Raw genomic sequence first — 13,771 nt, 5'->3', positions numbered from 1 at the left:
GAGGCCACCTAGCTGGTTTAGGTCACTCGCAGTCCAACAGTTTTTACAACAGACACGTTTTATAAACTCTTTTTTTTTTCATCTTTAGTAGAAAAACCAAGAAACTTACAGACTTGTTCCGGCTTCTCCACCAAGCTGGCAGACAGGCACGACGTCACATCATGAGACTTTCGTAATGTTCTTCAGTTTATATTACGATAGTGTGTTGTTTTTCTTTCAAATTGTCAACCATCTTCAAAACAAAATTGTTTTTTCAGAACTCACGTCACTAAACTGAACTTCAGTTTCATTTTTGTCATTTATAAATAATGTCATTTTTTGCAGCCTTTGTTGATTTCATGTGAAATTTATCCGGTAAAGTCATTTTCCAAATGATAAACACTGAACCATAGTTTGACATCCCTGACTTAGTGACATGGCCCTTAGAAAGTTGCTGGTTGGAGTCCCGGCAGGATTCCTCCTGGCTGGGACAGAAAGCTGGCGGTGTTTTCTACACTCGACCCAAAGTGGATCCTCTGAGCAGTTTGTGGGTGTGAATCGAGTGAACGAGGCGTCCTTAACGGTTGTTTTGATGTTTCGACAGAAAAACACAGTGAAGACTTTGTTTGGAGGCGTCATCACCAACAACGTTGTTTCCCTGGTGAGTTGAAAGAAAATAAACTTCCTTTACATTTCACATGACTGATGTAGTTTGACACAACTTTGACTCAACTTTTTTTGAAAAGGTGAATTTTTCTGGATTTCTCTGGATATATTCCAGTTGCTTAATAAACCAAATTTAGACTTCCAAGTATTGAAACGTCTCTTTATGTTCAGTTTTTTTTTATGGAAAAAAGAATACAAACTTTTTTTTTGTATTTATACAGTAGAAACCCTTTGAGTCTTTTGTTTATTTTTTGTAGTTTAAAAAGTTCATTGAACCCTAAACACTGATCTCACCCAGCAAAAATAACAGCTTTTAGGTTTTTTTCTCCAAAATATCTTCAAACATTTACTTCATTAGGTTAGGTTTTTGCTTACCTAAAATAGCAAAAAAACACAGAACAATTATGGATCTTTACAAATTTGTGATTATAATTCAACCTAAAACGATGTTATTGAGCATGAACGGGAGTCCTGCATCTGTTTTTTCTGTGTTTTCCTGCAGGATTGTGACCACGTGAGTCAGACGGCGGAGGAGTTTTACACGGTCCGGTGCCAAGTGGCAGATATGAAGAACATCTATGTGAGGATGAGGCTCCTCTGATGCTGCTGATTGAAGGACCGCCTTGTCTTTAGGTTGTACACTGACTTTCTCCTCTCCTCTCTCCTCAGGAGTCTCTGGATGAGGTGACCATCAAAGACACCCTGGAGGGCGACAACATGTACACCTGCTCGCAGTGCGGCAAGAAGGTCCGCGCGGAGAAAAGGTGGGACGAATCCTGAAACCCTGCTGTTAAAAACTGTTAAGAATCTAAATCCCATCGTAAACTTCAAACTTTTTTTGTTTTGTTTTACAGGGCTTGTTTCAAGAAACTGCCTCGAATCCTGAGCTTCAACACCATGAGATACACCTTTAACATGGTGACCATGATGAAGGAAAAGGTCAACACGCACTTCTCCTTCCCTTTGAGGCTTGACATGACCTCGTACACGGAGGACTTCCTCATGGGAAAGGGCGAGCGCAAAGACGGTCCGTCTGAACGCACTCGCTTCTGATGAGCCAGTTCTGGTGGGACGGCCTGGATTCTAACTCGTGACTCGTTTCAGGTTTTCGGGAAGAAAGAAAGGCCACAGAGAGTTATGAGTACGACCTCATCGGCGTCACGGTGCACACAGGAACAGCGGACGGCGGCCACTACTACAGCTTCATCAGGGACATCATCAACCCTTATGCACACAAGAACAATAAGTGGTGGGCACAAACGCCGAATGGAGGTCGGGACGCGGCGGTGGCGGCAAATCCAGGTCTCTGACGGCTTCTGTTGTTGCACCTGCAGGTACCTCTTCAACGATGCCGAGGTGAAACCCTTCGACTCGGCACAGCTGGCCTCTGAGTGCTTCGGAGGGGAGATGACTGTATGTCCAAAACTTTATTTAAAAACAAAGCTGCGCTAACCCACCCCTGACCTTTGCTGTTTTCCTCATGTTTCAGACTAAAACCTACGACTCTGTCACTGACAAGTTTATGGACTTCTCTTTTGAGAAGGTTAGCAGCACTTGTGGGCAACTTTTGCTTTTAGTCTCACGAACTTATCAACTTCTACGTTTACATTTACAGACACACAGTGCCTACATGCTCTTTTACAAGAGAGTGGAGCTGGAGGAGGAGAACGGGAAGGACTTCAGCTTTGATGTGTCTCCTGATCTGCTGGAGGTACTTTCCTCTTTTTTATTTTTAAAAATACAAGCTATAAAAACCTCTTCACCTGCATCTGAAATCTTCCTGTCTGTGTTTTGTTTTTCAGTGGATTTGGCATGACAACATGCAGTTTCTGCAGGACAAAAACATTTTTGAGCACACCTACTTTGGGTGAGTTTGCGGTTCTTTTGTCGGTTGGTCCCGGCTGGTGATCGGCGCTCACGCGGTCTCTGCTTGTCTGCAGGTTTATGTGGCAGCTGTGCAGCAGTATCCCCAGCACTCTGCCGGACCCCAAAGCCGTCTCCCTCATGACCGCAAAGGTGAGAATCAGCAAAACAGCAGCCGCACAACAAGGAGATTTCAGGAATCTAAAGAACTTTTTACCGACATTTCTTTACCGTTCCCCTAGATAAACATTTAAGTTTCAAAGAAGCTTAGATTTTTTTGCTTTAAAGGCAGACTCTGATGAAAACACTGTTTTTAACACATTATTTCTCATGATGGAGGATATGTATGTAGAAAGTACAACTTAAAATTGCATTTCTGAATATTACTTTATTCATGCGGAAAAATGCTATTAAAAAAAGCACTGCGTTGTTTGGAGAAACAATACAGCCAATCAGGATGCAGAACACAATGCACTTTAAAAAAAAAAATGCAAAATTGCTATGAAAAAAAATCTCAGAGGCCGCGATTCTAGCGGACGACTATACATTCATAGATGTTAAAAACAGAAACTCTAAGGAACTTTATAGATATTCAGAAAGTTTTGGCAAAGGGGAGATATTGATGCATTTGTGCTTAATTGAAATCTAAGCTTTTTTTTTTTTTTATTCAGATCCGGACTGTTTTAGTTATAGCGATATTAGCGTTATTAGCAAACCTCAACAGATATAACTCTGTAGATTCTAACATTTTTTGCTATTTTTCCTTCTCTTATCGTTGCACATCAGCTGTAAAATTTACTTTTATGTTCTGTTTTTTTCTGCAGCTCAGCACATCTTTTGTACTGGAGACTTTCATTCACTCCAAAGAAAAGGTAAAATCCTCTCTTTGCTGTTGCACCTGTAGTTATGTGAGACGAAATGACTCCTCCCTCCTTCCTCTTCTGTCTCCAGCCCACCATGCTGCAGTGGATTGAGCTTCTCACCAAACAGTTCAACAACAGCCAGGCCGCCTGCGAGGTCTGAGCTTTCACAGTTTAACTGCTTTTACTGCTTCAGTTGGGTTGTTTTTCAAATAATTAGGAAGTGAGGGGATTAAGTTTAGGAAGTAATCGGAGAAAACCTGCTCTTCTTTCAGTGGTTTTTGGATCGAATGGCTGATGACAACTGGTGGCCAATGCAGATCCTCATCAAGTGTCCCAACCAGATTGTTAGACAGGTTAGTTCATTCTTGTTATCATTAGTAGTTCTATGAGGATGTTTTATTTGCGGTTTCCTGGTTAAAAACGTCGTCCTCCTTCTTCCTCCTCCAGATGTTCCAGAGGTTGTGCATTCATGTCATCCAGAGGCTGCGTCCGGTTCACGCTCACCTGTACCTACAGCCCGGCATGGAGGACGGGTAGGTCTGAGGGTTTTGGCTCTTTTCTGCTGTGAAGGGTCTTATTGTTGACTGCGGAAATGTGCGGCACAAACCTTAGTGCTTGTGAATTTTGACAGCCACAGAAAACTTCATCTGAACGTGACGCGGCTACGAGGCTCTGAGAAAGATGTGTGGCTCCAAAAAAGTATTTAGGAGGCATCGGGAGGAAGTTTCTGGATTATTAATCTTCCCTGCTGTTTGCAGTTCCGACGACATGGACGGCCCGGTGGAGGATATTGGGAGTCGATCCTGCGTCACTCGCTTCGTTAAGACGCTGCTGTCCATCATGGAGCACGGCGTGAAGCCGCACAGCAAGCACCTGACCGAGTACTTCGCCTTCCTCTACGAGTTCGCCAAGATGGGAGAAGAGGAGGTTTGTCTGAGTAACAGCGCCCACTCTGGAGGGAAATTGTGGAAAACAGCAATTTAAAGACCCACTCGGATGGAAATTGTACATTTTCTTGTGGAATTTTTTTAATGATGGTATACGTAAATTAAGAAAATCAGGCTTAAAATTGCATTTCTGAGAATTTCTTTACTCAAATAGTTTTGAATAAGGAGCAGACACAAAAAAGCTGTTAAAAAAAAAAAACCGCTCATTAGTGACGTAGAACATCCGCTGGGCGGGACCACAAGCTCCCTGCTCCGCCCCTTTCTGATGCATCCCCTTGCAGGCAGAGGATCCATGTACACCTTTGTTTTCCTCGTCTGAGCTGGAAGCTGGCTCCAAAATGTACGGCTGGATGGCTCCAATAGTGCTCGTTGGGTTGGGGGTGTGGGGGGCTGTAAGCTGCCGGGAGAGTGGTTGGCAAACAGAGAGCTCTCAGCAACAGGGAGAGGGGATTGGGTTTCTCCGCACCAACGGTTCAGCCCGTAACTCGGGTGAAATTCTAATGAACTCCTGCCGCTCTGCAGAAACTATGTCCTAGAAAATGAAACCTTTTTAGATTTTAGCTTAAAATGACATGATTACAATGAAAAGACTGCTGGGAACTTTCTTACAATAAGTCAAAAGATGATTGGAGTGGGACTTTAATGACTGTTGAAACCACTTTGAATCAAGATATGCCTGTTCTTTAGCTACTTATTTTGAGTTTATGATGAATTTTTGTCCTTTTTTTTGGTCCAGAGTCAGTTCTTGCTCTCGCTGCAAGCCATCTCCATCATGGTGCATTTCTACATGGGAACCAAAGGCCCAGAAAATGTACGTTTCCACACAAGAGACCCTCATAATTCCTCCTCTAAATGATTTTTCAGTGTAGCTCTAAGGAAAGATGCACAATAAATGCCGATTGTCCTCCCAGCCTCAGGTGGAGGTGCTGTCAGAGGAGGAGGCAGAGGAGGAGGACGAGGAGGAGGACATCTTGTCTCTGGCGGAGGAGAAGTACCGCCCCGCAGCTCTGGAGAAGATGATTGCCCTCATCGCTCTGCTGGTGGAGCAGTCTCGCTCCGAGAGGTGCGGGGCTCTCCTGTGACTGATGTTTTCTGTTGGAGCCCCCCTGCAGGCACCCCTCACTCCCTGCCCTCTCTGCCCAGGCACCTGACTCTGTCCCAGAGCGACATGGCCGCCCTGACCGGAGGGAAGGGTTTCCCGTTCCTCTTCCAGCACATCCGAGACGGCATCAACATCCGGCAGACCTGCAACCTCATCTTCAGCCTCTGTCGCTATAACAACCGGCTGGCCGAACACGTAGGTTAAAGGGTTTGGTCTCATGAAAGGAGGAACATCTGAGACGTTTCGCTCGTAGTATTGAACTGTCTTCACTGTCTTCACAGATTGTTTCCATGCTTTTCACCTCCATTGCAAAGCTCACACCTGAGGTACGAAACAAAACACCAGCTTATCCTCCTGCTGATCCACCTCCAGTTTAGACCTTCTAACCCTGTTCTGGAACATTTTCCTCCTCTGGATCAGCTTTTGATGGTTTTATTTCATTTCTTCCTTCAGGCGGCGAATCCTTTCTTCAAACTGCTGACGATGCTGATGGAGTTTGCAGGAGGACCTCCGGGGATGCCTTCGTTCGCCTCCTACATCCTCCAGAGAATCTGGGAGGTAAATGTTCAGGATGACACAAAATAACTCCTACATGAAATCCTCGTTATTAACATGCATGTATGGCTTAGTTTAAAGACCCACTCTGATGAAAATCATGATGTGGTTGTGTTAACGTAGCATCTCTTTTGGTAATTCTGTATTCAAGTCGTTCTGGGTCATGAGCTGACAAAGAAAAATGCAGTTTTACATTGTAGAAAATTTGCTGCAACAAGCTCCCTGCTCTGAGTTCTCAGCAGTAGAGAGGGGAAGTGGGGCGGGGTTGCTCTGCACCAACAGTCCCATTCACATCGTGGAGGTGAATTTCTAACGAACTGTGCAGAAACTATGTTCTCGAAAACGAAACAGATTTTTAGATTTAGGCTAAAAATGTCATATTTATAGTTAGAAAATGTGTAAAGCTGAGAAGCCCAAAAGACTAACAAAATAAAGACTGTATACGGATGAAGTATAGATCAGACGTCTGTGCTTCGTTCTCCTCAGGTGATCGAATACAACCCGTCCCAGTGTCTGGACTGGCTGGCCGTCCAAACTCCCCGAAACAAGCTGGCTCACAGCTGGGTTCTGCAGAACATGGAGAACTGGGTGGAACGCTTCCTGCTGGCGCACAATTACCCACGAGTCCGCACATGTGAGGCTCCGCCTACTCATTTCATCCCGAATGTTAAATTCACTTCTCATATCATACATAAATGTGCTTTATTAGTAAAAACCTTTTTTTTGTAGTCTAAAGGTAAAGAATGACTTGATGGGACACATGCAGTGTTGTGTTTCAGTGCTTAAAATTTCCAAAAATGCTGTTTTCTAGAAAGAAAGTGTTAAACTTTTAGTTAATTCTTATTCTGAGTAGTTTGAGTGTGTATGTTATGTGTTTCTTTAATTCTGTCCCACAGCAGTCCTGGACTGCAAGGATCGGATCGGTTTCACAATTTCTTCTTTCTTACTACTTGAGCAAGAATTTGATCTCTGTTTCATACTCAAACACTCACCAAAGTTTGCACGCACTTAGTGCCCGGTGAAAAATAAATTTGGGCCATATTGATTGCCCCCCCAAATAGAAAATGATGACATCACAGCAGGAGAAACCATCAACAAAATGATTGGCGCAAAAATCTCTTCAGAGGCTCAAAGACAAATTTCTAAATCTACAAATGAAAGCAAAACACTTGTCAAGATCATCCAAAGGACGTTTTAAAAGTATTATGGGATGGCCACAGGACCTACAGCTGGGCTTGTTGTGAAGTGCGAAAGTTGACTAACATTTTTCCACAATATATCAAAAAAAAGAAAACTTTTGTTGGAACTGCACGATATTACACAACCCAGGTTAAGTCTGCAACCACAACCGATGTTCTGTTGACCTTTGACCTCGGGAAGAAGCTACCATCTTTAATTAAAAAGTAAATAAATAAATCACCTTTTACACCGGCTACAATTTAAACTCCTTCCAGGGATTTCGATCCATCGCTTCCTAACTCCTCAAGCATCACTGGAAAGTTAGTTTGGGAAGAAATTTTTTTCATTTCAATTTTTCAATTTTGGTGTGGCTCCAAGGTGACCAGTAATATGAAATGGTTAGCTTTAGAGGATTGGAGACATGGATGGGCTCTGATGTTTCATCGGTTTTCTTTCCTCCAGCGGCGGCGTACCTCCTGGTCTCCCTCATACCCAGCAACTCCTTCCGTCAGATGTTTCGCTCCACGCGCTCCCTCCACCTGCCGACGCGTGAGCTGCCGCTGTCGCCCGACACCACGGTTGTTCTCCATCAGGTCTACAACCTGCTCCTGGGTTTGCTGGGCCGCGCCAAGCTGTACGTGGACGCCAGCGTTCACGGCACCACCAAGCTCATGCAGTACTTCAGCTTCATGACATACTGCCTCATCTCCAAGACGGAGAAGCTCATGTTCTCGGGATACTTCATGGATCTCTGGAACCTTTTCCAGGTTTGTGGTTTTGGTAGATTTCGGTTAATGTTCACATGATGACAGATGAAAAAAAGTTTGGTCTCGTTTTCCTGCAGCCCAAACTGTCCGAGCCCGCCATCGCCACCAACCACAACAAGCAGGCGCTGCTGTCCTTCTGGTACAACGTGTGTGTGGACTGTCCTGAGAACGTCCGGCTGGTGGTGCAGAACCCCGTGGTGACCAAGAACATCGCCTTCAACTACATCCTGGCCGATCACGACGACCAGGAGGTGGTGCTCTTTAACCGCGGCATGCTGCCGGCTTACTACGGCATCCTGCGCTTGTGCTGCGAGCAGTCGCCCGCGTTCACCCGCCAGCTGGCGTCACACCAAAACATCCAGTGGGCCTTCAAAAACCTGACCCCACACGCCAGCCAGTATCCAGGGGTGAGGGTCCAAGCTTCAGCCCCGTGGCACAGACCTGATGATTCGGGACTGGAGCTCCAGGGACTGTCTTAAAAAACGCCCAAAGTAAAGATTTGTTTGATCTGCTTCCAGGCGGTGGAGGAGCTCTTTAACTTGATGCAGCTGTTCGTGGCGCAGCGTCCCGACATGAGGGAGGAGGAGCTGGAGGACATCAAGCAGTTCAAGAAAACCACCATCAGCTGCTACCTGCGCTGCCTGGACGGCCGCTCCTGCTGGACCACGCTCATCAGGTCAGCCCCTGAAAGGCCTGTCCGGACGCGGCTGGAGTCCGCGGTGCGATCATTTTCTCCTCTGTCGCCCTCAGTGCCTTCAGAGTTCTGCTGGAGAACGACGAGGACCGGCTGCTGGTGGTCTTCAACAGAGGGCTCATTCTCATGACGGAGGTGCGTTCAGGGTCACTGTAGAAAGAAGAGCCTGTGATTTAAGTCACTTTATTTATTTTTTGAACCTAAAACTGAATTAAATCAAACAACATGACTATGGAGAGCAGATGGTGACGGTCAGTCTGTGTCTCTGCAGAGCTTCAACACTCTGCACATGATGTACCACGAAGCGACTGCCTGTCACGTCACCGGAGACCTGGTGGAGCTGCTCTCCATCTTCCTGTCCGTCCTGAAATCCACGCGGCCGTACCTGCAGCGCAAAGGTCAGAGCCCGCCCTCTCCCATGACCCTGAATGCAGAATCCAGCTGCAAAGCTGGGATTTTCCTCCTCTGCTCTGAACGCTCCTTTCAACTCCTCACCTCAGACGTGAAGCAGGCTCTGATTCAGTGGCAGGAGAGGATCGACTTTGCACACAAGCTCCTCACACTCCTCAACTCCTACAGTCCTCCAGAGCTGCGCAACGCCTGCCTGGGTAACGTTGACACTTTTTAACTCCAAAACTCCCAGATATGCAGCACACGGAGGTTTTCCTTTAATGCAACAGGGATCTGAAGTCCAGCTGCTGCTTTTACACGTTTCTCCGCCTTTTTGCAGACGTCCTGAAGGAGCTGGTTCTTCTGAGTCCACACGACTTCCTGCACACCCTCGTCCCGTTCCTGCAGCACAACCACTGCACCTACCATCACAGCAACATTCCCAGTGAGTCGTCTCCACCTGACCTTTTCCGTGGTTTTTGCTTCAGACTTAGGGATGGGTCCGTCTGAAACTGATCCAAAAACCAACACAAACGTAAAACTTAGATCTATTAAAGGTAAATGTAAATTGATTAAATGCAAAATGTATTAAATTTCTGGCTGTTTGTGTTGAGAAAATACCTAACAGTCTAAGGAACTCCAAATGAAATATAGTCAAGCAGCAAAGAAAACAGGAACTTTTCATCAAAGTACAACATGTTTCATTTTTTTTTTCCTTTTTGATTATCACTGAAAGCAGATTCCCAATAGCATTTGTGTTTGGGCTCCACGGGAAGGAAAGTAACTTTGTTTAAACAGAAACAAGATTAAACACAGAAAAAACAGTTTGAATCCTGTTGCTGAAAAACAAGAACATGTTGAAAACACCATTTTCATTGGAGTTTCAATGCTATTTGTGTTTCCAGTGTCCTTCGGGCCCTACCTGCCCTGCAGAGAGAACATCAAACTGATGGGAGCCAAAAACAACATCCGACCTCCGAGACCGGAGCTCAACATGTGTCTGCTGCCCTCTCTGGTGGAGAGCAGTAAGGTAAGAGCGGTCGCCCATGTGCCATCCAACCTTTCACGGAGCTCAGCGGTGACCTGGATTGTGCTCGTCAGGGAAAAGACGAGGCGTACGACCGGATGCTGCTGGACTACTTCCTGTCCTACCACCAGTTCATCCACCTGCTGTGCCGCGTGGCCATCAACTGCGAGAAGTTCACCGACACGCTCGTCAAACTGAGTATGTGTCAGACGGATGCAGTTCCACCTGCAGACGCGTTCAGAGTCACTGCCATGCTGTCCCTCTTCCCCTCAGGTGTGCTGATCGCATACGAAGGACTTCCTCTTCATCTCTCGCTCTTCCCCAAACTGTGGACGGAGCTCTGTCAGTCATCGGTACGACACAGTCGCTGCTCTCGCCGGCTTGATTCAAAGACTTGTGCTAATAAAGATTCACGGTTTCTATTGATTTTTAAGTCTGCGATGGCAAAAACCTGCGTAAAGCTGCTGTGTGAAGATCCGGCCTTCAGCGAGTACATCAAGTGTATCCTGATGGATGAGAGGACGTTCCTCAACAATAATGTGGCCTATTCCTTCCTCACCTGCTTCATGCACAAAGTAACAACCCAAAACTCTGATGAACCAAAAGGGAAACTCCTTCATACTGAACCTACAGGAACGTTGTTGTGTTTTCTGTAGGTCCAGGTGCTGTCGAGTCCCAGCTCCTCCAACCTGATCGGCGTTCTGGTGACGAACCTTCTGAGCGAGCAGAGCAACCTCCAGCCTGAGCTGGCCGCTCACCATGCAGAGCTCAACAAGACCAGCAGCCTCCTCAACGCCGTACGAGCACAAACGCACACACGGAACGTGCTCCAGCTGCCCGCCGCGCCTGAACTGTTTATCTGTTCCCATCAGGACCTGCGGGCGCTGGTGCTGCTGCTGTCGGTCCAGCCGCCTCAGGCCGTCGATCCGGCTCTGAGTCCGGCGCTGCAGGAGCTGCTGACTCGCTGTCGCCTCTGCATTCAGCAGCGCAGCACTTTAGAACTGGAGGTCAAAGACCACAAGTCCAAAGGTACGGCAACTGCTGCTGCTGAGTGCACACTGACGCACACAAATGTGCTTTAACGCACACTACTGCGCATTTACGTACAGTAACGTGCACACTGGTGTGCACTAACATGCACTCACGTACTCGCACATGTTAACGCACTCACATGCACTAATACGCACTTTAGAGCTAACCCGCATTAACGCATGCTAACGCACACTAATATGTGCTGACATGCTCTTCTGCGCGCCAACACACATTTGCACATATTCTTACACGCACTCACATGCTAACACTTATTTACATGCACTCTAACATAATTGCACACGCTAACACACTCACACGTTCTTATGCTCTGACGTGTGCTGACACACTAACTTGCAGTAACATGCACTGTCGGACACTACACGGTGCTATGAGAGCTAACACACAATCGCACACACTATCACACGTTCTCATTTGTTCACACATGGTAGGACGCACTTACACAAACTCACACACATGTACTAACTAGCATTAACAGACAGGGGAGTGCTCGAACACACACCGACTCACTTGCTGAGCATCTGTTGACCTCCTGCTGCCGCGTGACGGTTCCCCCTTTCACCTGTGATGCTATTTTGTGTGTCAGCTGAGGACGAGGGCGCCACGCCGGTGAAGCGGCGGAGGATGAGCAGCGATGACGACGCAGCTGCTGATGGAGCCGCTCCGCTCTGCGTCGCCTCCACCTCTTCCTCCTCGGCTCTTCCCACCTGCGGCGACGCAAAAGCCGACCACCAGGAGGCGCTGACACCCACCAGCACCTCTGACACAGAGACACGAGACTCCTCCTCCCTGATAGACCCTGGCACTGAGCAGGACCCCCCCTCCCCTGACTCCAACCCGGCCACCTCTGGAAATCTAGACTCCTCACCTAAAGAGGAGAAGATGGAGGCCTCCTCATCGTCCTCCTCCTCGTTCTCATCCTCCTCTTCCTCTCTGATGCAGGAGGCTGGGGAAGGATTTGTCCAGGGGGAGGAGCCGGAGCCTCAGCGCCATGTAGGAACAGCTGAGGAGCACGGGGAGGAGGCGAAGAAGGGGGCAGGGACTTCGACCTCCGCTGACGAGGAGAAAGAAAAGGAGGCAGGCTCACAGGCTGGAATCAGCCCTGCTCCCCCACAGCTGGAGGAGACCACTCTCCCATCAGCTATGGGACTAGTAGGGGAGGGGCCAGAAAGCTGCAGTAGCCACGCCTCCTCCGCACAGATGAGCAGCGACACACCTGACATGCTGGACATGCTGTACAGGACTGTGGACGCGGCCATCGCCATAGTTACCAAGCTCTCTACAAAAGGTCCGCCCTCTTCATGACATCATCAGCGCACAGCCAACATGTGATCAGAACTTGCCCCCCCCCCCCAGCCCAACTCCAACTTTTCATTTGGTTCCGCCGCCGTTTCCGTGCTGCAGTCCGTTGCCTTCCGCCGACGTTCCCGCCGGTCCGTTCAGCTTCAGTGACTCGCCGTGTCGTCCCGCTCCGATCAAATCAACTCCACGCAAAGCCAACTCCACGTCGAACGAAGAAATTAAAACAAAGTCGAGAGAAAAAAAAAGAAAACGAGCTGCAGCACATTTTTTCAAGGGCAAAAAAAAAAAAAAAGAAAAAAACCCCGAAGGCTTTCGTGTGCGTGTTTTATACTGGATTGAGTTTGTTTGGAAAGTGATTTTATTTGTTTGAGGTTTGCTGTAACGGGGAAAGGTTTACACGACTTTTGTCTCCTATGTAATTTAATTTTATTGCATTTTTACTGTGTATAAAAACGGTCGTCCTCTGTGCCAGTTTTGTACTTTAAGAACGAGGCAAAAGAAAGTTGCCTTGAGTTTTTCTGTGGTTTAATTATCCAGAAACCAAGTTTACCTGTAAATTAAGAGAACCACAAAGAACTTGATTCTGTAAAGAATCCTCTCTAGTCATTGCCTGAAGGTGTATATGAAAAACTTTAGAAAAAATATATAATTATCTTTATATAAATATATATAAATCTATAATTATATAAAAGCGGTGCTTTATTTGACTGTGGTTAAAATAAAGCCCCTCATGTTGGACCAGCTGGAGCTTTTATTTTCTTTACTGAACTACATTCCATAATGTTTATTTTTTGGCTGCTTCTGCTGTGTTCTGATGATTCTTTTGACTTTATTTTAACAAAAATGACTAATAAAAGCAGTTTTAATATGAAGGGTTACAAAACTAAAAAAAGTCTTTTGTTTTGTTTTTTATTTAAAACTGAAATAAATAAAATGGATGCAGCGAGGGATGCTGTAGGGCCCACAGATGCCAGCCCCACCTTTGCCGCCACCCTTTAAACTTTTCTGTAGGGTTGGTCTCCATAGCAACAGTTTTATGTTTTTGGTTGGGCTAAGAGTAACAAACAGGTCTATTTAATTTTTTTTTTTTTTTTGGAAGATTCTGCAAAAGGGAATTTATGGATTTCCTTGGCAACTGAGATTTTTTTTTTTTTTTTGTTAACCACATCCACATTATTTAAAAAATGTATTTGTATGCTATATTATTTCTTTCAGCTTGAGCCAGGGATTCATGTATTAAAGTTTCACAATACTCACCTAAAAAAATCTGCGAGTGGTGTGGCGTGTGTGAACATTTGCAGTGATCGCTCAAAAAGTTTTGTGTAGAAACGTGAAAATCCCATAATTTCAAAGCTTCCTTTGAATAGCCCTTGCGTGTGTGGTTTGG

At 46.2% G+C, this 13,771-nt stretch overlaps 2 protein-coding genes across 4 annotated transcripts in view; one reads left to right on the top strand and one right to left on the bottom strand.

The window, feature by feature from the left end:
• The window catches only part of usp34 (ubiquitin specific peptidase 34), a 49,631-nt gene extending 35,981 nt beyond the window's left edge, over positions 1-13,650 (top strand). For both annotated transcript variants that reach the window (XM_023954503.2, XM_023954496.2), the window contains exons 44-78: positions 584-640; positions 1,148-1,225; positions 1,315-1,409; positions 1,500-1,672; positions 1,750-1,894; positions 1,980-2,058; positions 2,135-2,188; positions 2,261-2,356; positions 2,448-2,512; positions 2,586-2,661; positions 3,333-3,380; positions 3,460-3,525; positions 3,644-3,724; positions 3,819-3,904; positions 4,130-4,298; positions 5,055-5,129; positions 5,230-5,381; positions 5,462-5,615; positions 5,702-5,746; positions 5,874-5,978; positions 6,462-6,609; positions 7,617-7,921; positions 7,999-8,328; positions 8,440-8,597; positions 8,672-8,750; positions 8,887-9,013; positions 9,116-9,223; positions 9,346-9,450; positions 9,911-10,035; positions 10,107-10,230; positions 10,306-10,385; positions 10,467-10,607; positions 10,689-10,829; positions 10,905-11,061; positions 11,669-13,650. In XM_023954503.2, coding sequence (XP_023810271.1) covers positions 584-640; positions 1,148-1,225; positions 1,315-1,409; positions 1,500-1,672; positions 1,750-1,894; positions 1,980-2,058; positions 2,135-2,188; positions 2,261-2,356; positions 2,448-2,512; positions 2,586-2,661; positions 3,333-3,380; positions 3,460-3,525; positions 3,644-3,724; positions 3,819-3,904; positions 4,130-4,298; positions 5,055-5,129; positions 5,230-5,381; positions 5,462-5,615; positions 5,702-5,746; positions 5,874-5,978; positions 6,462-6,609; positions 7,617-7,921; positions 7,999-8,328; positions 8,440-8,597; positions 8,672-8,750; positions 8,887-9,013; positions 9,116-9,223; positions 9,346-9,450; positions 9,911-10,035; positions 10,107-10,230; positions 10,306-10,385; positions 10,467-10,607; positions 10,689-10,829; positions 10,905-11,061; positions 11,669-12,387 — 4,746 coding nt within the window. In that variant the 3' untranslated portion in view covers positions 12,388-13,650. The remainder of the gene's footprint in view (positions 1-583; positions 641-1,147; positions 1,226-1,314; positions 1,410-1,499; positions 1,673-1,749; positions 1,895-1,979; positions 2,059-2,134; positions 2,189-2,260; positions 2,357-2,447; positions 2,513-2,585; positions 2,662-3,332; positions 3,381-3,459; positions 3,526-3,643; positions 3,725-3,818; positions 3,905-4,129; positions 4,299-5,054; positions 5,130-5,229; positions 5,382-5,461; positions 5,616-5,701; positions 5,747-5,873; positions 5,979-6,461; positions 6,610-7,616; positions 7,922-7,998; positions 8,329-8,439; positions 8,598-8,671; positions 8,751-8,886; positions 9,014-9,115; positions 9,224-9,345; positions 9,451-9,910; positions 10,036-10,106; positions 10,231-10,305; positions 10,386-10,466; positions 10,608-10,688; positions 10,830-10,904; positions 11,062-11,668) is intronic.
• The window catches only part of LOC101174245 (protocadherin Fat 4), a 242,581-nt gene that overhangs the window by 208,253 nt on the left and 20,557 nt on the right, over positions 1-13,771 (bottom strand). The gene's annotated exons all lie outside the window — the stretch shown is intronic.

Source organism: Oryzias latipes, chromosome 1 (genome assembly GCF_053564925.1).
Source record: "Oryzias latipes strain Hd-rR chromosome 1, Olatipes_Hd-rR_3.1".
Classification (NCBI taxonomy): domain Eukaryota; kingdom Metazoa; phylum Chordata; class Actinopteri; order Beloniformes; family Adrianichthyidae; genus Oryzias; species Oryzias latipes.
Note: the sequence above shows the minus strand (reverse complement) of the source record. Positions and strands in the feature narration are given on the sequence as shown.